General features: G+C 43.9%; 1 protein-coding gene across 1 annotated transcript in view; it reads right to left on the reverse strand.

Annotated features, from left to right (window-relative positions):
• LOC122797804 (SCO-spondin-like) overlaps window positions 1–24,702 on the reverse strand; it is a 4,708,783-nt gene that overhangs the window by 427,463 nt on the left and 4,256,618 nt on the right. Inside the window, exon 102 of the mRNA XM_044066325.1 lies at window positions 7,113–7,283. Within this exon, the coding sequence (XP_043922260.1) occupies window positions 7,113–7,283 (171 nt within the window). The remainder of the gene's footprint in view (window positions 1–7,112; window positions 7,284–24,702) is intronic.

Genomic DNA, 24,702 nt, shown 5'->3' on the forward strand with positions numbered 1-24,702 from the left:
TGTAGCTAGTGCTCTAGTTGCATGGGCTTTTGGCCTAGAAGTCAACTCTCTACCTCTGAGTTGATAAATACATGTAATCACAGAAGACAGCCACCTAGATAGGGTTACCTTAGATACCGGAAGGCCTTTCCTGTTCTCTGCATACAATAAAAACAGTTGATCAGATTTCCTGATTTGTTTGGTTCTGTCCAAATAATATCGGAGCTGGCGATGAACATCCAGATAATGTAGTTTTTGCTCCGCTCTATTAGTATAATTTGGGAAAAAAACTGGGAGATCAATAGATTGATTTAAGTTTGTCTGCGAAGCCACCTTGGGTAAGAAAGACGGATTAGTCCTTAGAGAAACTCTGTCTTTGTGGAAGATTAAGTAGGGAGGATGAATGCAGAGGGCATGAAGCTCAGATACTCTCCTAGCAGAAGTAATGGCAACTAGGAAGAGTGTCTTCCAGGCAAGAAACTTCAATGAACAGGAAGCCGCAGGTTCAAAGGGAGGAAGAATCAAGGATGTTAAGACTAAATTTAGATCCCACTGTGGTGGAGGGTCTTTGATCGGAGGCTTAAGTAAAAATACACCTCTAAGGAATGCCTTGCAAAGCTTATGGGACATGATGTTGTGGTCCGACAAGCCTGTATGAAAATTTGAAATGGCTGCCAACTGAACTTTTACTGTGGAGGAAGAAGATCCTGAGTGAAAAATTTCAGCTAGGAAGTCCAAGACCGAATGAATTGGAGCAGTAAAGGGATCTATATTCCTAGCTTTTGCCCAGAAGTAGAAAAGTTGCCATTTACTAGTGTAAATCCTTCTGGTGGAAGATTTAAGGGAAGCTACTATGATATCCCGGACGGGATTAGAAATTATAGGAAGCCTGGCTAGGGACGGAAGTGGAGCAACCAAGCAGTGAGGTTGAGAGAAGGTATGGCTTTGTGCAGCTGCCCCGACTGGTGGGTCAGAAGATCTGGAACCGGATCCGGATGCCAAGGCTGTACCAAAAGATAACGATGCAGGAACGGAAACCATATCTGTCGAGGCCAATAAGGGGCAATGAGAATCATCTTGGCTCTCAAGGCGGTTGCTTTCTGAATTATTTGTGGTATTAGAGGAAAAGGTGGAAAAGCATAGAGAAGTCCCCGGGGCCAATCTTGGACTAGAGCGTCTCTGGGGGGATGGCCTGGAAGGGGGAAGAGGGGGAAGAAGTCGGGGAATTTGCTGTTTTGAGGCGTAGCAAAAAGATCGCAGCAAGGAAGGCCCCACTTCTGAAAAATCTCTTCCGTCACAGATTGTTTGAGAGACCACTCGTGAGGCATGAGAATAGCTCTGCTCAACCTGTCTGCTATGATGTTGGACTTCCCGGGGATATGCGTTGCTATCAGAAACCGCTGAGAAGAGATTGCCCACTGCCAAAGTCTGAGTGCCTCTCAACACAGGGGACAGGACTTGGTTCCGCCCTGTTTGTTGATATACCACACCACGGACATATTGTCCATTTGGATTGCAATAGTCCCCAGAGGAACAGAGTCGTGGAGGGCTTGCAACATTAAAACCACTGCTCTCATCTCCAGGACATTTATATGCAGGTGGCATTCGAAAGGTTGCCAAGTGCCATGGACCATCCTGCCCTGAAAATGCCCCCCCCCCCGATCAGGGAGGAGTCCGATGTAACCGTGGCGACCGGGGAGGGAGGAACAAAGGGTCTGCCTTGATGGACTTGAGGGGACAATATCCACCAGGACAGATGCCTTTTGCAAGCTGGAGTTATCATGATCTTGTGATGCATAGGGAGTCGTTGAAAAGACCATTGGGCGAAAAGCATCCACTGTAGGAGACGCATGTAAAAGCGGGCAAGGGGAAGAAGTGTTATAGCGGCCGCCATAAGACCCAATACTTTCAGGACATACCTGGCCTGAAGTTTGTCGCTCTGAAGAAGAACATGGACGCGGTTTTGAATATCTAAGACCCTTTGATCTGTTAATTTTGCTGAAAGTTGTACGGTGTCCAAATTGGCGCCTATAAAGGTAACAGATTGACAAGGCGACAAGGCAGATTTTTCTAAATTTATAGAGATTCCTAGCCCTCTGCAAATGTGAATGGTGTAATCTCTGGCTTGGAGAAGTTGATGCCTGGTGGTGGAAGTGAGGAGCCAGTCATCTAGATATGGAAACACCTGGAATCCTTGACGTCTCAGGTGAGCCGTAACCGCTGCCATACATTTGGTGAACACTCTGGGGCTGTAGTGAGACCAAAGGGCAGGGCTCTGAATTGGTAGTGACTGGCCCCCAGCCGAAAGCGGAGAAACCTTCTGGAGCGCCTGTGAATTTTGATGTGATAGTACGCATCCTGAAGGTCCACGGAGCACATCCAATTGTCCTTGCCCAGAAAGGGTAGAATGGACTGTAGCGTGACCATCCGGAATCTTGTTCTCTTTACAAACTTGTTTAGTTTGCTGAGATCTAATATTGGTCTCCAGTCCCCTGTCTTTTTTGGTACCAAAAAGAATCTTGAGTGGATTCCGGATCCTAGTTGATCTGCTGGGACTGGTTGGATGGCTCTTTTTGCTAGCAGTTTTGATATCTCTGGTACTGCTAGTTCCCTTAGACTGGGTGGAACGTCTGAAAGGGTTCCCTTTTGCTGAACTGGGGTTTGGAGAAAGGGAATTTTGTAACCCTCGGATATGATCGACTGTACCCATTTGTCTTGAGTAAGGGAAAGCCAGGCTTTTGGGTACAGCGACAATCTTCCCCTGACTGCCTCCGAAGGTGGACAGTCGGGCAACATCTCAGGGATGCTGGAAGGGTTTGTCAGAGAGAGGCTCCATGCTACCCTGATTCTGCGGACCCCCTCTGCCCCTAGGGCGGCGTCTGTTGTTGTTACCCCCTCTGCCTCTGGGGGTAAACTGACCTCTTGCATCAGGCGTGACTTCTTGAGATTTACAGAACCACATTTTTCCACCCTTCTGACCCTTAGGGTATGGTCTAGAAGGGGTGGAGAAACGGACTTCTACGGCAGAAAGAGTCTTGCCATCTTGTTCGCATCTGGTCAAGGTGTCTTTCACTTGAGGTCCGAACAAGGTCGAACCATCAAAAGGGGAATTTGTGAAGGACGCCTTGAAGGGGTCTGCAAAATTACAAAGCCGCATCCAGGCGTGACGCCTCAAAGCCACTCCTGTGCCTGCGGCCCTACTCGCTCCATCGGCTGCATATGAAATGAGCCGCATGGAGGAGTTAACAATCGAGTTTAGGGTTCCTAGCTGTGAGTTAATTTTATTCTGGGACCCAGCAGCTGACGGATCCTGTAAAACTTCACCCAACTCTTTGAGAACATCTCTCTGAAGGCGGGTGAAGTGACACAAGTAATTCAGCGATCTCATGGCAAAGGTCGCTGAAGAAAACATCCGCTTACCGTACCTATCCATAGTCCTAGAATCCTTGTTAGGAGGATGGATAGGTACTGAAGAATCGGCTAGTTCCTTCTTGGTGGCTGCAGCCACCACCATGGCATCAACCGGGACACCTTTTGTCAAGAATTGTCTATCAACTGGGGCCGTAATGAATTTAGAAGGCCTCCGAGGGGTGGGTTCCACTGAATCCGGGGCTGTCCATGCCTTCCGAGCCACCACTTCCATAAGGGGGTCGAAAGGCGGAGACACCCAGGAGGTGGAGGGTTGAGAACCAAACGCCTCCAGGTAAACCGACTCGTCCTCGGAAGGATTAAGGGAAGACCAGTTCCCCCTCTGTTTAAGGATTTCAAGGATGTCTGAGAAAGAGACATCCTCAGAGGGGGACCTTGGGGAACCCTCCGACTCATCCAAGTCGGTATCGGATGTAATAGACTCGGGGGAGTCCACATGTTTCCTCTTACATGTCCTCTTACGCGGAGGCTCACCTGACGGGTCAGGAGAAGCCTCGGAAGAGGAGGATATTCCCAGTGGGGAAACCTGAGGCATTGGATCTCTGGGCCCGGGAGCAAGAGAGTGGGAAGAGACGTCAGTAGGCACTGTAGTGGGAGGAGCTGATGGAACTGACCATTGACTATGCCCTGGGGCTAGTACACTCCTCATCACCTCGTAGGCTCCCCCATCAGAGAGGCCAGAGTGCTCCCGCTCAGAAGAGGTAGGAACCCCAGGCCGCAACGACAGGGACGGCTCCAAGGCCGATGTCGGGGCTGAGCTCACCAGCGCCGACGCTCCAAGAGGGAGAATGGGGTCGGACAAGGGTCCGATGCCACTCGCCCCCTCGGAGCCGGCGAGAGAGACCAGATGCCCGGATCCCTCCAATGAAGGCATCAAGGAGGAGATCAGAGCAGAGGACGACGGAGCCGAAAGGGGAGGTATCGGCTCCAACGCCACAACAGTCGTGGCTCCGAGGAGCTCCGGCTCCAAACTCTGGGGGAGAGTCGAAGGAGGAATAATAGGTGGATTTGTAATAGCTACCGTCTGATGAGACGGGCTATGGAGCATTTGGGCCAATGCCTGAGACTTTAATAGCCTACTCACCACTCTCTCAAGGTCATGGTCAGAAAGCCTGGACGACCGAGAAGATTGGCTCCGATGGCTCCGCTCCGAGAGCAGGGGTGATCTCGGAGCCGAATGGATAGACTTCAACGATGGGGATCTTGACCTCTTTCTGGAGGTGGATGGAGCCGAAGGAGCTGAGGATACGTCGGCTCCAGCCGGAGCCGACCGTGAGTGCTCAGTGGTATCGGCGCCGAGTGGAGCCGATACTGGAGGCTGTGACACAGAAGGATCGGCTCCGGCCGGAGCCGATCTTGTCACAGAAGGTGAGCCAGCAGCCGACGGCTTGGGACTCGGAGCTGATGGCTTTGCTGGCTTCGAGGGCTTCCCCGGCACAGACTTAGCTTTAACAAGCCCCTCAAAATGAGTTTGTTCCTGCGCTCCTGCAGGACTCTTGGGCTGAATGCGTGTCACACAGAACAAGAGTCCTGCAGGTGCAGGGGTCCAAGCAGTAAACACAAGAAGTGTGAACGTCTATCAGAAACATTTTCTGACAGCACGAGTCACACTTCTTGAAGCCTGAGACCTTTGTGTCCTTCGACATATCAGTATCGAGGGAGCACTGGAGTAAAAAACACACACACACACACAAACACCCAATCCAAATAAAATAATAAAAAACAGGGATACTAACAGACCCAAACACTCCACAGAATCCCTGACAAGAATTAGGAAAGGGGCAGGCTTAAGGCCTAACCTAGGGGAAGGGAATATAACTGGGATAAGGGAAATACAAGGTACTAACGGGGAATAGGATTTAAAATTAACCGTTAAAGTTAAAACAATAAAAGGAGTGGGAACTAAGTCAAAAAGGGTGACTAAAAGTCTGAAAATTCAAAACTTACCAAGAGCCGGTAAAAAACGCACCTCGCAAGCGAAAGCGGCAAACGAGATCTGGGGAGTTATCGCCTAGCATCATGGGATATAGGGTTGCCTCGAGCCTGTAAAATTAGCTCTCAAGCTTTAATAAGTGGCCGAGTCCTCGGCTCCGAACCCATCCAGCAAGAATGAAGGCGAGATTGACAACTTAACATTAAGTCATTCTGAATCAGTCTTCCTGTGCAATGTGGAAAAATGAGTTGGTCTGGGGCCCACCATTAGGCTTCAGGAAGGCATCTGGTGTGGTTCTGGATTTGAGTATAATATACAGTGGGTCTTTTTGTCTTCTTGAGGGTGTATCCACCCTATTGGTCTTGGGTTTTGAGCAGGGGGATTGGACCTACATGTCAATACCCTTGAACTCCAATGTAAAAAGCACAGTATGGATTCTGTCTTTCCCTTTTGAGATAAGATGTCAGAATATTTCATTGCCTGCCCTAACCCAGGCATACAGAGAAGAATCAAGCAAGCATTCTATCTGAATGGACGTGCAGAGAATGACAACCATGGTAGCTGTTAAAAGCGTAATGCCAGATGGTTGCAGAGTAGTAGATATCTGGTCTAAGGGTTCCAAACACACTTCACTATCCCCAGTCAACTCAGACCATTCAGAGAATTTGAACATCAGATATGCAACTTTCAAATTCCTGTTCATCTTACACTTATACTACTTCTTCTTCTTTAGTGGGAGATCGGATGAGGAAGACAGTCCACTGGATGTCAAGGCAAAGTGAGCTTTGGTCTCCAGGCATGTGTAATCATGGTACTGGGTAAGGGAGCTTAGCCTACTCCTAACAGTTTTGGGTAAGCTCTGTTAGCTTAGCATGCTAAAATCTCTCTCCTTCTGCTACATCTCATACATGCACTTTAGAGTCGCCCTTCATTACCACTGGGAAAGATGCTGCAGTTTTTTGCTATCCCCATATTTAGAACAGTCTAAATAACACCTGATCCAAAGTTCTAACCTCCACTGTTGGATCAACAACATGTGCTGCTGCAATAATTTACACAATGCCTTCCACTCCTTTGGAACCAGCTGCTCTGCACATCAAGCAAAGTACATTTTGAAACTCCTTCAAAGCCATTCCCAGTGACTGGATGGGTCATCACAAATTCATGCCTGGTATAAGTAAGACTGGACTGGCTTTCTCTCAAAAGGGGATTAGTCTATCTTGAGACTATAAGGGTACTGTGCTAAGCTTCTCAATGACTCTCCAGCTTTACGTTTAGTACTATCCTGTGAACCTATGAATCTATAAAGCAACTCATTTAAGCAGTCTCTTAAACTGAAATAAAGTGTTCACAGAAGCCTATTATAAATTGCAAAGAATATAAATCGAAGTGAGTCAGTAATAAAATGTAGAAAATATTTTCTTAGAAATTCTTAAAGCAATAATCCAATACACTTCCTGTAAATAAATCAGCAGAATATTCTGATGCAAAGCAGACTATCAAATATGTGATAATGTCATAATGTAGAGATAATGAAGAAAAAACTTTTAGCTGAAAATCAAAATTAAATCAATATTACATCATACATCATGCCATTATAAGTAGAACACATTATTAAACAATACCATCCACTTAGTGTGATACAAGAATTTTAGTGCTTCATAAAAGATCAAGATACTATTAAAGTATACCTTTTCTGTGTCCTATCATAACTTGATATGCAGCTCTGTGCTTTTACAGCTATGAGAATAACAATAAATTGGTTACTGACCTGGTGTACAATTCTGAGCATTGCAAGGTCTGTGTAGAAGCAGCACAGAGGGGCACTCTTCCCCTCCATTTTGTGGTGCGATAATAATTCTTCTTTCTTGCACTGACACACCTCCTCCACAAGAGACACTGCATTCACTCCAGTCAGACCAGTTACTTACTAAACAGTCAACTGTAGGGAAAAATAAGAAAAAAAAAACAGGTTTGTCTTTGAAAATGTCATACTTAAAAATGACTAAACTCTTACCGTGCACATTTTCATCATGATTTACATGAAACACAGTGCTTAACCCTGACAATTCCCATTTTTGCATTATTTCATCTCTGCATCTAAGAAGTTAAAAGCATTCCCATTTTACGGCCACCATATTCAAAAGTTATTTTTTTTTTTATCATAGAGTATTTTTCTTTCCCTTTAACCCAACCAATACTGTGTCTCCTGGATTTTAATTTTACTCCATCTGTTTTCTGCTGGATCCTGTTTCAGCAGTGCCTCTGCACTTTCTTTTTGTATTTTGAGAAATCATCATTTGTTACCTTAGTCTATGTTGTCATATGACCTGTGGTACCATGTAAAGAGTTTGAATAACAGATATTAATAAACTCATGAAAACAACTGGAATTAGGCAGGCCAATAGTTTTTGCTACAGGGTCAGTAAAACGTCTTAACTGTAACTACTGAGTACACAACCAGTTTTCTTATGAGTACGTATATCTGTATTTGGCTATATCCACAGACGTGTGTGTGTGTGTGTGTGTGTGTTATACTAATGAGAATTCATCAGCTTCACACCTCAGCTAGAAAGCGGAGTGACAGTTCTGATCTTTAACTGTGGCACCAGGTAAAGTTGGCCAACACATGCCCAGTTAACCTGTGTGATCCCAGGGCTGACTTCTCATTGGTTACTAGTAACACATTTAGTGTGCACAATGTATGTAACTTTCTAATCTTTTCTCGTAGATGTAAAAGGGGATGAAAAGAAGGGGAATGGGAGAATCTGTTTGAAGATATAATCTTTTGCATCTCCTGTGCTAGCAGGTCAACAATGTAATTGTAGTCCACTTCAAAAAAAGCAGATGTTAAAATGCAGACAGTTATGTATCTTGACATCCTGTGTACTGATGTTGTTTATTAGACTGATATAATTAGCACTTGCACTATACAGGTGTCAGTTTATTTTGATCCAGGAAAGCAAAACAACTACAGAAGCTTCCTGCTATAAGAAGTAATGAAATAAAGCCATAAAGCACAATTGAGAAACAATAATCTATAAAAATGTGAGTTTGTTTTTATTCTCTATTATCTATGCTTTGAAAAACTTATTGAAACATCTGTGGCAAAGGTCTGTATACTGCTTCTGTGTATTTTTCATATTTCTCTAACTCAGCTTATAGCCAGTATACTTTACTGAGAGCTAGGATATTTATTGTTAGTACATCATATATCCAGTTTAACTAAATGCCATTTTGATTTCACATGTGCACTTTTTCTTTCCTTTGCATGTTTAACCTGGAACTGGTTCATTTATTCACTGTTAAGCTCTTGTGGCTTTATTATATATGTATTATTGCTCTTTATTATTTGAGAGGATGATTATCATTTACCTCTGATTAACAAGCTGTGGCTCCCCATCTCCACTTACCTAAATCATTTGTGCCTAATACCAGAGGCATACTAATGCACATTATTAAGAGCAGCAAATAATTGGAAGGCTATTCCATGGTGGTGTCAGTACAATTAAGTCAGGAAGAAAGCTGTAGGAAATTAGAAAATTCTTCCAACTTTCTCTGGGAATTATGTGAATTTGTGCATTAAAATATTAACTTGTATGAAAAGCAGTTACTGTTGGCAAGGGACACTGAAAGATACAATATTTCACAAAGACAGTGGTGAGAAAGGGGCCTAGGGCTAAGTCAAACACTCTACTACACAAAGTGTCTTGTGTACAGTCTAAGTTCATATCAGGACAGCAGTGCATATTCCCTTTATACTCTTGAAGCCAGGTTACATTTTGTGAATTGGGTAATGCATTAGACTTGTGTGCACTTTATTTCTTATACTTTAACCGGTTGAGTACCTGTGGTGTAACTGAAGATAGGGTACCTCTGGTGCCAACTGGGACATTTTCCTCACATATTTGACTGGTATAGGTATGATTATTTATTTATTTATTTATTTTACATTTGTTTACTGGGGAGGTCCGACTGGACAGATCTGTCCGTTTTCAGCAGAGGCCCGGGGAGAAAAGCTTCAGAAGCAATTACTAACATACTATATATAAGATATTTACACGAGCATTGTGGTTTACACATACAGTTATAAAATATAGCAGATAACATTTGATTGCATAAGATATTTACATAAGCATAGTGGTTAAGACATACAATTAAAAGTACAGCAGATAGTAATATGTGATTGCTGTTCATACCGTATGTTTAGTGTATGTTTAGTAGAGATAATCTTGAAGGTGTAATAGAGATAAGAGAAGAAAGAAAGAAAAAACTAAAAACTGACATTTTAAGGGAAAACTATTTAACTTAGTCTAGGGGAGAGTTAGTGGGTATAAATGGGATAGTGGGGAATAAGTGTCAGGGAGTTGGTAAGTAACGCATGATAATAAATATAGTATATCTGTGGGAGTTTTAAAGAGGTTGGATAGTGGGTAGAGGAAAGGTGTTAAAATATGTCAGTCAGGTGCTAGGCAGTTGCATGTTTATGAGTTGTTTAGGTGGGGAAAAAAGCTGTTTTTTGAAGATGGTTTTGTTAGGTTGTACCCTGATTTGCAGTGGTCGAGAGTTCCAAGTGTTGGTAATGTTGCTAGAATACAAGGAATCACCAGAGCTGTAATGGCTTTTGGAGACTGCAATTAGTGCCGTGTTAGTGGATCTAAGTTCTCAGTTATTGGAGTAGAGGGTGACTAGGTTTTGTCAGGTTGGTACAGTATCTGGTACTTGCAGACTTTGCAATTTTATTATAAAATTGTTCTAGTTTGGTTAGCTCCAAAGACTGTGGGTTAGTGAAAACTGATGAGACATATAGGAAACTAGGGAGAAGATATGTCTAAGTATCTTATGTCCACATTCTGTTAGTAAATGTTTCACTTTGTAAAGAAAGTACAATTGTGTAAGAAAACATACCATAACAGTAGAAGTCTGAATAAAAAACTGTTACAGTACCCTAAGCTATATGTGATGTATTCTGACAAGGATCAGACCAGATGACCAGCTTCCAAGGCTTTAGGGCATCTTCCACATGCTGTAGCAATTGCATAGCTTAAGAAGGCACTATAAAGACAGTGGTTAGGGTGCCAAAACTTCAGACATTTCTTGCTCAGAAGAGGATGCTAATACTGCTAGATAGGAACAGTACAAATAAAAATCCACACCCTGGCATAAAATAGCAAAAAGAGGGAAATGGATAGAGGATGTGGCTACTGCAACAGTGACCTCTTTGTACATCTAATTCTTACATACATAACTGTACTGTATTCATCATGAGATCACTATTGCAGTAGCCTACTCTATATGACATGACTACCAGAGCTTAGAAAGAAAAGGAGGAGGAAGGATGAGAGTACACAAAACCCCTTTATGAGGTAAAAGACACTGTAGAGAGAACATTTTGAAATATTGGGTTTTGATGTGAAAATTTAGAAAAGAAAGGTCTAGAAAAGTCTCCAGGTTCCTTCCTTCCTTTGCAAATAGAAACATGCTTGAATACAATCATAGGTAGGTACTAGGCTATCGGCCCTGGGGCCTATACAAGCCCAACCAAAAAGGTACCCTGGCTTTTGCCACCCAAGAAAATTATTTTCCTGTGCCACTGTCGAGCAGAGCCACAGAGGTGATCTCCGGGGTGAATTTCCTATAGGTTCATAGGTAGGAATCCTTTCCCTTTTTGATCTAGGAAACAACTTTTCATTTATTTTATTCATAATTGTTTTCCAGGGTAGAGCACTGATCTCCTTGGACCTTTTTCAAACCCAGCCCAGGATCAGTGTCTGTTTAAGTGACTTGCTCATAGTCATACAGTTAAGCAATGGAAGCTGAGAGAATCAGGCCTTGCACCACTGGACAACAGGAAACAGCTTGTTAACAGCTCTTCTTCCTCTAAACCAACTGCCATACAGTTCTACAGCTCACTGTGCAAAAGTCTGAACAGTGATGGCCTAGACTTAGGAAAGCTTTGCAGGATTGTCATTGTGGCCTGGGGGATGCATGAAGGGGAATATAGCCAGTCTGTTTTCTTAGACCGTCCTTTGTTTTGAGAGAACTCTCCTTTATATTTTAAACCTCCATCCCATTGCTTTCAGAAATTGTCTTTGCCTGTGTCTTGCTGGAAATGCTTATTCTGTTTCATGAAAAAGGAACCTGAACTGGCAGGAAAGTTTATATTATCTTTTGGCAAGCAGTTATTGTAAAATATGGGAAACCCCACCAATTAACTTTCCTTTTTCATTAAACCTTTTAAAGATTTCAGCAGAGGAAGAACAAATTAACACCACTTTACCTAGGGAAGCATCCAGGATATTTGCTTTGCATCCTTTGAGAAATTCTGAGACAGTATCCAGGCAAATCTGCTCATCACTGACCAGTGACAGCTGCTCTAGAAATAATATTAGCAGTGCCATAATTACATTTTAGAGAATTTTTGTTTGCCTGAGACACAGAAGATGCTAAGAAATTCAGAGATTCCTTAATCTCTGAAGAAGGAAGATCAGTAATTAGCTTTCTCATATTTTAAATAAAGCCAACAGAAATGTAGGTGTGTGAATCTGGCAATTCACTATCCTGGAATTTACAGTGGAAGAAGTATAAACTTTCTTCCAAATCCTATTAAAGGCTTTTCACAGCTTGTCAAAAGGAATATGGCTTGCTGCTGTAAAGAGTTCTACAGAAGCTGATTTTGACAGAGAAATGACTGCAGGGTCTAACATGGGGTTAGAAAAAGGGAATTTGCGAGTTTAGTGCACCTTATATAATTCAACAGACTTTCTGAGAGCGGACTACAGACAAATGCTAACTGCAAAAAAAACATTTTTTTTTTAATTTAATTGGGAAAGTCCGACTTGGAACGTAGTCAATTTTCAACAGAGGCCCAGGGAGAAATGCTCCAAATGCATTTCTTTGTACATGGGAGGAAACCGGACCACCCAAAGGAAACCCACACAAACGCAGGGAGGACATGCAGACTCCGCAGAGAAGGCACTCCAGCCGAGAATCGAACCAGAGAACCTCTTGCTGGGAGGCGACAATGCTACCGCTGCGCTGTCCAATGCACTAAAGTTGGCAATACAGGAGGACCAGCTGCAAGCTGACAAATCTGTATCAAATCATAATACATATCAGAATATGAGAGAAAAGAAAATCTTTTCATTTTTTAAATGAGGGGAAGATTCAGCATTTAAAGACTAAAGGGCTGTAAATAAACCTCTAGCAAAGCTCAACCAATGTTCCTTATCTGCTTTTGATGAAATTAAATGTCTAGCTTTATGCTTACTTTTTCTGGAAGAAACCCCCAAAAAAGAGAGGCTTGAAGGCCTGGAAATGTATCTCTTCAAAGCAGCTTATTGACGGAGCATTACCCAGTCCCTTCCCCAATGCTGACAAGAGTGGTACTTCCTTATCCTTTACTTGTCAAACTATAACCAAAATGAGTGGTATACTACCACCCAGTGGCAAATTCAGGCAATTTCATACAACTGCAAATAAAAAAAAAATGCAAAACATAAGAAAATTAAGTCCGGGGCAAATAGTGTCTCAAAAGTAAAAATCCATTTTTACTTCTTAATACTTGTAGTTGCATGTGTTTCTGAATACATTTGAATGAACCTTAGCAATACCATAAAAATAAAATCTGGCTCCCTGGATGTAAAAGATTGTTTATATAAAACATTACTGATTCTTTGACATCTGATCATACGTCTCAACCTCTTAAAGCAAGAAATCTGGACAAAGCCATAAATAATGGGGGGACAAAGGCCCAAAAATAGGGACAATTTTTAAATATTGCTCTTACATACTTAGAAAGTTGATAGAATAACTTAACTTAAGGGTTGATTGGTCAATTGCAGTGTTTCTATTTTACTTTCGGTTTTGTGGTATTTAAACCCCACATTTGCGTGGGTTTGTGTTGTTGCATGATGCGCACCACCACTGTGCTGTTTTAACCCTTTGCGAGGTATCTCACTTGCATTTTTTCACTTACCAGCACTCCTGTTTAAGAGAGGCCCTAGCTTGCAGCTACTGTATTGATTTTATCCAGCCCTACTCACACCTATAGGTACTCTCCTCAGATAGTACCCACTCTACTATCCTTACCCTCTCTTCCACAGATTTTGACAACCATGGATGGACAATTTCCAAAGGTTCTTCCTGCTAGTCTGGTTGATATGGGCATCCTGAGACAGTGTAGCAACTGCCTTTTGTACACAGACAACCCTCTACTACTACTACCACCTATGAACACAATATGTGAGAGATGCAATTACGTAAAGAACCTAGAATCCTTGCTGTCTCAGTCACAACCCAGTACATCTGGCACTATGAAGGTTGTCTGCTCAAACATGACAAACACCACACCTCTAACACCACCCACACCTGTACAACACACTCCTACATATGCGAAGGTTCTCAATAAAAACACGCATAAACAAAAGAGACCTCCAAAGCAAAAATACGCACACACACATCAAAACCCACAGCACCAAGCACCACACATAGTACACACGTCTATATTTCACAAGCTCTGAGGTCCAGCCACAAACCCAACATACTAATCATAGGAGACTCTATCATGAGACACACAGATGTGCCCCTCACCAGGCTAGATAAGGAGAAAGTCATGGTAAGTTGCTTGTCAGGTGCTAGAATTTGCCACGTCATGCACACACTAAAGTCTCTTAACAACAGGTACTGTTATGACTCTGTCATAGTCTATGTTGGTGTGAATGACTTGAGATGTACCTCTCTGGACTATATGAAGAGACACATGATTGAGCTCGCTGAATATGTGTCTCAGGCAGGTATGTCCCTAGCCTTAAGCAGCATCCTACCATCACCCAGAATGATGCCCCAATACAAACAGAAAATTATTGACTTTAACAACTAAATTAGTTTTTGGTGTCATTCCAAGGGGATCCAGTACCTGACAGCACAATTATGTATTTATTTATTATTTGTTTACCGGGAAAGTCCGTCTTGGAATGAAGCCAATTTTCAGCAGAGGCCCAGGGAGTAATGCTCCAGATGCATGTCTTTATAACGAGGGAGGAAACCACAGCACCCAGGGAAAACCCACATGAATGCAGGGAGAATATGCAGACTCCGCAAAGAAGGCACTGCAGCTGAGAATTGAACCAGAGAACCTCTTGCAGTGAGGCAACAACACTACCGCTGCACCCCTGCACTTTCCACATGATTGACAGACCACAATGCTTTGCCAGGGATGGCCTTTATCTATCTCCCCTGGGCTTCAAGCTTCTGGCAAAGGACCTTTTTTAGGTAAAGCCATGAGCTCAAAATTACCAACATGAAAATTCTTCTAAAGGAAATTTAAAGGTCGTGCTGCTTAATGCTAGGAGTCTTAGCATGAAACTGCACTCCTCACCCTGGAGCATGCTGACATTTGTGCAGTCATTGAAACCTGTTTCAAAGCTGCGGAGAGCAACCCTAAACTTATCAGGTTACTCATCCTATCATACTTTCAGACCCCAAATGGAGGGCTACAAAGACAAAGGAGGTGGAGTTTCAATATTTATCAAAGACACACACACCTCCAGGCTGGTCAAATGGTATGATGCATAGCAGTCCCCTAGTGATGTGAACATCCTCCAAGAGGGCCTTACCCAAACTGATGATTGGTGCCAGGAGCATGGCCTCAAAGTGAATGCCAAGAAATGCATCATTATCCCCTTTGGGGAAAATGGTGTACCCACTAATTATCACAGTAATAACAATGTACTAAGCATGCAAGCAGATGTGACAGACTTGGGCACCCAGGTTGATAGCGACCTGACTTTTGACCACCACATTGCCTCCATTGTATGGAAGGCTTTCTGCATGGCCCACCTCATAAGTAAAGGTATTTCATCCAGAAACAAGGAGGTCATAACATCCCTGTACTCCTCCCTTATCAGACCCATTAGCATGTACAATGCCCCCTTCAGCATGTACCTTGCAAAGCACATGCAGCAGTTGGAGAGACCACAGAGGTTCCTGACCAGGAAGATTCATGGTCTGAAACACCTGTCTTATACAGACCCTCTACTCAGTCTCATACAGACTTCTCAGACGTGACCTGTGTCTGGCTTACAAGGCCATCTCAGACCCAGCCTTGATGGAGTTGCTGTATATCCATAAGTCAAAATCCACGCAGGCAACCCGCATGCAAGGCCTCAACCTGGTCTGTGACATTAATAGAACTTTTGGGCAGGATAGATTTGTGTCCCAGAGACTCCCTCATCTGTGGAATATACTCCCTCTCCATGTTAAGCAGAGTACCTCTCTAGTCCTCTTTAAGGGGAACCTGGATGACTGGATGGGAAACAGAAAATACACCCCTGGGATCCTACCTGTGTCCCTGCTAGACAGGGGAAACAGGTGCTGACTTTGTGGGAACATGGGCGAAATTCTTGGCAAGGCTTATAAGGGCCTCCGGGCCAATCGCCTAGTATCATCCTATGAACCTATGAACAGGTTTTGCATTAGCATTCATTTTCTGAAGGGTATGAAGTCTGAATTTTAAATGTCTGTCATTATTTTCTGACTTCAATCCTAAATTATTTGCTAGTGATTTGCCAGAAAACCACAATTTTATGAGAAGCAGGCCCAAAATATGAGACAAAAATCTGGACATCCTGTAAAAATTTGTACAGTTGAGAGGTATGCATCTGATGTCACTGAAATATTCAGATATTCATGATATAAACATTCTAGAAATCCTGCCCACATAAAATACCTGGAATGTACCAGCTAAATAAATTAATTAAATTAAATTATCACTTCTACATGTAATCAAACTTCTGATCACATACATTTTATAAGAATTCTTAGAAGTGAATTCTTTAGTTTTAAAACCATAATGACTGAAGGTACACTTGGCACATGGAAAACAACCCCTCTATACGCTACCATCTATGTTTTTGTGTGTGTGTGTGTGTGTGTGTGTGTGTGTGTGTGTGTGTGTGTGTGTGTGTGTGTGTGTGTGTGTCTGTGCCAGAGAAATGTCATTCCCTTTCTTGTATGAGCTTAGAAATCTTCTACTTTCTTACTTATTTTGTATACAAAACAGAACAGGGTTGCAGCTTGTTAATTTCAGATTCAGTTTGTAAAATAACTCAATAATGATTAATTAATTTTTTAACATGGTGAGTTCTGTTATCAAAAGAAGAGACAAAAGCCAGTGAGAATGTTTTTTATATGCTAAGTGTAATTAATAATTTTGATTCTGGGTCTCAAATCAGCTGGTTATTTACCAAGTCATATGTCTCACAACTTATATCCTCTTCTGACAAACTATTTTTCATGTCTTGAGACTAAATTTGATAAACTGTGGGTAGTGACCAAACATATCTGACTCTCAGAAATTGTGATTTGGGTATATTTTTAACAAAGTGGGGTGGGTGGCAACTAGTGGCCAGTAATAAAGAATTTTTAGTGAATGGTTTTCTAAATTGAGTAATATGAAATAAGAAGTTATGTACCTACCATAACGTTCCATGTTAGTTATCTTTATCTCGCCTTCCTTCTTGCTGGTTGGGATCGGAGCCGATCCCTGGCTCCGACTCGGCCATCTTCAATAGCTCGAGAGCTGTTTACTGGCTCGAGGCTACCCCTTATCCCATAATGCCTAGTAATAGCTACCCAGATCTCATTTGAAATAGCTAAACCAGACATAACAACATAACAATTCAGTCAAGAACCAGTTGACTATACCGGCCGTATTCTCTTAGGTCAAAAAAGGACACAAGAGAACACACAGCCAGTGAAACAGAACAGAAAACTCCTCTCGGTTCACTAGGACAGGGGGATGGAGGGTGGGACGCAAGAAGGAAGGCGAGATGAAGACAACTAACATGGAACGTTATGGTAGGTACATAACTTCTTAATGTTAAGTTGTCTATCTCGCCTTCATTCTTGCTGTTTGGGACAGCGTCCCTAGCACCTAATATCCTGGGTGGCTCAGTGGAACAGACTCTTCAGAACAGTGGAACCAAAGTCAGTTCTTTTCCTGGAGACCATATCCAACTTGTAATGAGAAATAAAGGTATGAGGGTTTGCCCACATGGCAGCTGCACAGATAGAATCCATGGGCAACCTAGACTGGAAGGCTACAGAGGTGGCCAAGGCCCTATTAGAATGACCTTTCAGTTTAATAGGTAACTGTTTGTTCCTTAACTGATAAATGAAAGTAATAGTGTGTGACAGCCATCTGGACAAGGTTACCTTGGAAACTGGGAGACCTTGTTTGCCCAAGGTGTAAGAGAGGAATAGTTGGTCCGATTTCCTTACTTTTGTTCTGAGCAGGTAAAAGCGCAATTGCCTATGAACATCCAATTGGTGTAGTTTGTATTCTGCCTTGTTGGTATGATTAGGGAAAAGCACAGGAAGATCTATAGATTGGTTTAAGTTACTTTCTGAGCAGACTTTAGGGAGAAAGGAGGGATTAGTTCTCAGAGCAATCCTGTCCTTACGAAAAACCAAGTAAGGAGGATGAACACATAGCACCTGAAGTTAGGAGACGCATCAAGTAATAGCTACCAGAAATAGTGTCTTCCAAGATAGGAACTTGATAGAGCAAGAAGCAGCTGGTTCAAAAGGGGGCAGAATTAAGGAGGTTAGGACTAAATTAAGGTCCCAAGGAGGAGGGGGATCTCTCACTGGAGGCCTAAGAAGAGTTGCCCATCTCAAGAAAGCTTTACAGAGCTTATGAGACATAATGTTAGAGTTCGAAAAACCAACATGAAAGTTAGAAATGGCCGCCATTTGTACCCTGATCGTAGAAGCAGCAGACCTGAAATGAAACAGCAGAGCTAGGAATTCCAAGATTTCGTGGACTGGGGCTGAGAAGGGATCCACATTCCTAGTCTCTGCCCAACAAGAAAAACGTTTCCATTTGCTAGCATAAGTTTTCCTCGTTGTAGACGTGTGAGAGAACACGATAATGTCTCGGACTGCTGGGGAAATTCTGGGAAGCCTGGCTAAGGTTGGAAGTGGAGCAACCAAGCTGTGAGCTGGTGGGTTTTTAGGGATTGATGCAACCCGCCTGATTGATGAACCAGGAGGTCTGGAATTGGGTCCAGAGTCCAGGGTTGATCGAGAAAGTAACGGTGCATTAATGGAAATCATATCTGTCGAGGCCAGTAGGGAGCAATGAGGATCATTTTGCAACCCAACGATATTGCTTTCTGTATAAGTTTGGGAATCAGAGAGAATGGAGGAAAGGCATAAAGAAGTCCCTCGGGCCAATCGTGGACTACAGCATCTCTGAGTGTGTGACGCGGAAGTGGGAGAAGGGAGTAGTTGCTGCATTTGCTGTTGAAGGGGGTGGCAAAGAAATCACAGCAAGGCTATCCCCATTTACAAAAAACAAGATTCGCCATATCCTGATTCAGAGACCACTCGTGAGGCATTAGAATAGCTCTGCTGAGCCTGTCTGCTATGACGTTGGATCGCCCAGGGATGTGCGTCACAATCAGAAAACGTTGGGAGGAAATCGCCCACTGCCAAAGCCTGAGTGCTTCACGACATAGGGGGTAGGACCTGGTTCCGCCCTGCTTGTTGATGTACCACACCACTGACATGTTGTCCGTTTGGATAGCAATGGTCCCAGGAGGAAGAGAGCCTTGAAGGGCTTGCAATGCCAGGAGCACGGTTCTCATTTCCAGGACATTTATATGCAGATGGTACTCGTGAGGTTGCCACGTGCCTTGGACTGTCCTGCCCAGATAATGCCCCCCCCACCCTATCAGGGAGGCATCTATCGTCACTGTGGCTACCGGAGTGGGTTGTATGAAAGGTCTGCCCTGAGTAACTAGTGGGGAGACCATCCACCAAGAAAGATGCCTTTTGCATGCATCCGTGATCATGATCTCGTGTGTCATGGGTAGCTCTTGGAAAGACCACTGCGTGAACAGAAGCCACTGAAGAATCCTCATATGAAAGCGTGCCAGTGGGATTAGGAGAATGGCTGCTGCCATGGAGCCCAGAGTTTGAAGGACGTACCTGACTTGTATCCTTTTGCTCTGCATCAGAACCTGTACCTGTTGATGAATTGCGGATACCCTTTCTGGTGGTAGCCTTGCAAACATATCCCTAGTATCTAAGTCTGCTCCTATATAAGTGATAGATTGACCGGGCAACAAGGCAGATTTTTTTAAATGTTTTGTGATGCCGAGCTGTGAGCAGATTGAGATTGTCTAGTCCCGTGCTTGTATGAGTTGATGCCTGGTGGTAGCAGTAAGGAGCCAGTCGTCTAGATACGGAAACACCCGGAATCCTTGACGCCTCAGGTGAGCCATGACCACTGCCATACATTTGCTGAACACCCTGGGGGCTGTGGTGAGACCAAAGGGCAGAGCTCTGAAATGATAATGACTGGCCCCCAGACGGAAGCGAAGATATCTTCTGGAGCGCCTGTCCATCCTTATATGGTAGTACGCGTCCTGAAGATCTACAGAGCACATCCAATTGTCCTGACCCAGAAAGGGTAGAATGGACTGTAGCGTGACCATCTGAAACTTCGTTCTTTGTACAGACCTGTTTAGTCTGCTGAGATCCAGAATCAGTCTCCAGTCCCCTGTCTTTTTTGGTACTAAAAAAAACCTTGAGTAAGTTCCGGATCCGTGGTGGTCTGCCGGGACTTCCTGGATGGCTCTTTTTTCTAGCAGTTTTGAAACTTGTATTACTGCTTGCTCCCTCATATTGGGTGGAACATCTGGGAGGGTCTTCCTTGACTGCAAGGGGGGTTGAAGGAAGGGGATTTTTTAATCTCCGGATATAACGGACCGTACCCATCTGTCTTGTGTTAAACTTCGCCAGGCTTTTGGGTACAGAGAAAGTCTTCCCCCAACTGCCTCCAGAGATGAGCCGCCAGGCAACCTTTCAGTGATGCTGAAAGGGTTTATCAGAGAAGGATTTTCTGTTGCCCTGGTTCTGCGGACCCCCTCTGCCACAACGGCGGAATCTATTATTATTGTTTCCCCCTCTACCTCTGAAGGCAAAATCACTACGTGTGTCAGGCAAGGCTCCCTGAGATTTACGGAACCACATCTTACCACTCTTCTGACATTTGGGGTAGGGTCTAGAGGGAGTGGAAAAATGGACTCCCATGGCAGAGAGAGTCTTGCCTTCTTGCTCACACCTAGTCAAAGTGTCTTTCACCTGTGGTACAAAAAGAAAGGAACCATCAAAGGGAGTGTTGGTGAAGGACACTCGAAAGGGTTCTGCAAAATTACACAGCCACATCCAGGCATGCCTCCTAAGGGCCACCCCGGTACCAGCGGCTCTACTCGCCCCATCGGCTGCATAGGAAATGAGCCTTGTTAACAACAGAATTAAGCGTCGCTAGCTGGGAAGCCACCTTAGCTTGCGCTCCCTCAGCTGTTGGATCTTGGAGGGCATCTCTGAGCTCTTTAAGGAGATCCCTTTGAAGGCGAGTAAAATGACACAAGTAGTTCAGTGACCTCATAGAGAAGGTCGCTGAAGCAAACATTCACTTCCCATATCTGTCCATCATCCTAGACTCCTTGTTAGGGGGATGGACAGACGAAGAGGTCTCTGCTCTTTTTTTGTGGCTGCTGCTACCACCATAGCATCAACAGGGACACGTTTCGTAAGGAACTGTTTATGCTGGGGTGCTGTAATAAATTTACCAGGTCTCCTCGAAGTTGGTTCCACTGTATCTGGAGCTGACCAAGCCTTTTAAGCCACCACAGTCATAAGTGGATCGAAAGGCGGAGACATCCAGGAGGTGGAAGGTCGGGAACCGAAGGCATCCAGAAATACAGACTCATCCTCAGAAGGGGCTAGGGGATTCCAGTAGCCTCTCTGCTTGAGCATCTCCAGGATGTCCGAAAAGGAGACATCCTCAGAGAGGGATCTCGGGGACCCTTCCGATTCATCTAAGTCTGTATTAGAAGTGACAGACTCAGGGGAGTCAATGTGCTTCCTCTTGCACTTCTTCTTCCAAGGGGGCTCCTCTGAGACATCAGGGGAGGCCTCGGAAAAAGAGGAAACACCCAATGGCGTGTCCTGGAGCATCGGTTCCCTACGCTTGGGGCCTGGAGGAGGAGCAGAGGTTGGCACAGGCACTACAGGGGACAGAGCCGGTGCAGCTGACAGTGGAGCTGACTCAGTGGCCAGCACACTCCGCATGACATCGAAGGCATCCCTGCTACGATGCAGAGAAAGCTCCGGTTCCAAAGAAATAGGAATCTTTCTACGCACCGAGGGAGATGGCTCCGAGTCCGATGTAAGAGCCGAGCTCACCTGCTCCGAAGCTGCGAGAGGGAGAACGGGGTCGGACAAGGGTCCGATGCCACTCCTCCCCTCGGAGCCAACGAGGGAGCCCCGGCGCCCAGATTCCTCGATGGACGGCACCACCAAGGGAATCGGAGCCGACGTTGGAACCGAAGGAGATAGTGCTATCGGTGCCGACGGTTACACTACTCGAACCCCAACGAACTCCGGCTCCAAACTCATTGGAGTTGGAGAAGGAACATAGAGAGAAGTGGACGGAGCCAATACCTGTTGAGGAGGGCTGGACAACAACTTGGCTAGTGCCTGCAACTTCAGCAACCTACTGACCACTCTCTCCACATCGTGGTCCGATAGCCTAGAGGACCGAGAGGAGTGAGAGGATCAGTGACTGCACTCACTCTGAAGTAAAGGAGACCGTGGAGCCAAATGCACCGATTCAAGTGAGGGGGACCTTATCCTCTTTGTGGCTCTGCGATGGTGCTGAAGCCTCTGATGGAGCCGACGGGGAGATTGTCTTGTCGGTGCCAGCCAGAACCGACGTGGAAGGTAAACCTTGAACCGAAGACGGCTCCGAACCTGGAGCCGACGGCTTAGTGGGTTTAGGGGATTTCACAGGCTGTGAACTCTTGGTCGATGAATCCTGGGGTTTTAAAAGACCCTTAAGAATAAGCTTATTCTTATGCTCCTGCAGGACTCTTGGACTAAAGGCATGGCAGATAGAACAAGAGTCTTGCAGGTGCACAGCGCCTAAACAATAGACGCAAGAAGTGTGCCCATCTGTCAGAGACATTTTCTGACAGCATGAGTCACACTTCTTGAACCCAGAAACCTTGGATTCCTTTGACATCCTTGACAGTAAGGAAAACAATTATAACAATAACAATAACAACCAGAAGCAAAATACAGTCTACAAAAAACACACAACTATAAAGACTATAGCTAAAGGTTTTTTTTTTAGAGGATAGGAAAGCCTCTAACTTAAATGGCTAGCCTATAACAGAAAGGTAGAAGGAAAAGCCTCTAACTTAAACGGCTAACCTGACAAGAAGAGGTAGGCGGGGAGGGGTGGGGGAGAACTCTCTAAGTTAAACGAGTTCTACAAGAAAAAGGAGGGATACTATGAGCTAACAACTAACTATCACAAAACAAGACTATCGTTGTTAATAAAATACTAGAAGGGCTGAATTCTAGTGAAGAAAGTTATACAAAAAACTTTATACAAGCCTGAGCCAGAAAAACGACACCTCGCAGCTGAAGCGGCAAACGAGATCTGGGTAGCTATCGCTAGGTATTATGGGATAAGGGGTAGCCTCGAGCCAGTAAACAGCTCTCGAGCTATTAAAGATGGCCGAGTCAGGGCCAAGGATCGGCTTGATCCCAACCAGCAAGAACGAAGGTGAGATAGACAACTTAACATACATCCATTTGATTGTCTTCTAATAGTCACATCCAGAAAAGAAATCTCATTTAAATGATGGTGAAGTGTGAACTCAATGCCACATTTGTTTTCACTTAGATAAAAAACAAACTCCTGTAGCTCAAGTCATATCAGACGTCCATACCAGCCATCAGTTATCTAGAAATCTATGCTATGAAAAATCAGTTTATGTCTGGTTTTTCAATATAGCCCATAAACAAGTCTGCATAGATGGGCACAAACATACCTGCCATAGCTGTACTGCAGACTTGTATATAACACTGCTGGTCAAAGTAAAAAAAATATTTTGTCAGTACATGCTCTGTCAGACATAAAATGTATTAAAACCAGGGCTGTAGAGTTTTGAGGATGTTAACGAATATGCAGGTGGCTTTAAATCAGCCCAATGGAGTATACCTGTATAAAGGGACTTAATATTCAATGTGCGCATGAACCAATTATGATTTATCTGGATATCTTCTATTATGCATAAAGACTCTGTGGAATCTTTTAACTTAGCTCTCACTAAGCCTAATAGTTGTTGTTGTTGTCTTTCGGCTTTTCCCGGTTAGGGGTCGCCACAGCGGAACTCCGGTCTGCTAATGATTGGCAGTAGATTTTCACGAATGTCGAGGTGCCAGCTTGACGATCAACCTTCAACGAAGGCATGCCCATTTACGCATGTCTTTCAAACGCCCACCCAAACGCGGGGAGGACATGCAGACTCCACACAGAAGGCACTCCCCGCACTCCAGCCGAGAATCGAACGGAAGAACCTCTTGCTGTGAGGCAACAACGCTACCGCTGCACCACCGCAGACGTCTTGCACCACCGCAGAAGTCTCGCTAAGCCTAATAGTGGAGACAAAAATTTAGCAAGAAAAACAGACAGGATTTCCGTCAAAGATTCATGACCAGATACTATAGGTATGCCCACGAATTTGCCCATGCTTTTCAATAGTTATATTAGTTAACCTCAGTGAGAGTGGAATTGAGTTCCATATTTTACTAAAGTAAGTTGAGTAAAGAGCATCACCTGCAGAGTTATAGAACTTATGAATGGTAAGAAGTTTGTATTATGAACATAATTGTCTTAATTGTGCATAATGCTGAATGATTCTTGAGAGGGTGGGGCATTTTTGTTGATCATAGGATCATAGAAGGTTACTAGGCTATTAGCCCTAAGGCCTCTACAAGCCTAGCCACGTTACACTCTTGTTCCCTTATGTCAAAGTCAGATAAACTTTATTGTCAATCAGATATACACAGAAGTGCAAGCTGAATGAAATTACGTTGCTTTGGTCCCCATACAAGACATAACAATGAACACATAGTTTTAGTGACAGAATGACTAATAAAAATACAGTAATAATTAAAATATTAACACAATAAATTACCACAATTGGACAGGAAGACATTAAAAAATATTATACTAGTAGGTACTGCAATTGTGAATGTTTATATACTGCACTTCATCAGATGTAATATGATATATTCTGATGTTCATATTGCACATGTATGGAGTGGTGATTCACTCCTTACTATTGCACATTCAGGAAGTAATAGCATAAGAAATCAGGCTAACTATACCAGTTACTGAAGCAATTTGCCAGAGTGAATACTACAGATGATATTCACAGCAAATGGCATATTCATCTGATGGGGTCTATATTAAATGAATGAACGCTTAAAAG

The sequence above is a fragment of the Protopterus annectens genome, chromosome 3.part1 (genome assembly GCF_019279795.1).
Source record: "Protopterus annectens isolate FY-2018-M chromosome 3.part1, PAN1.0, whole genome shotgun sequence".
NCBI classification, from domain to species: Eukaryota; Metazoa; Chordata; order Ceratodontiformes; family Protopteridae; genus Protopterus; species Protopterus annectens.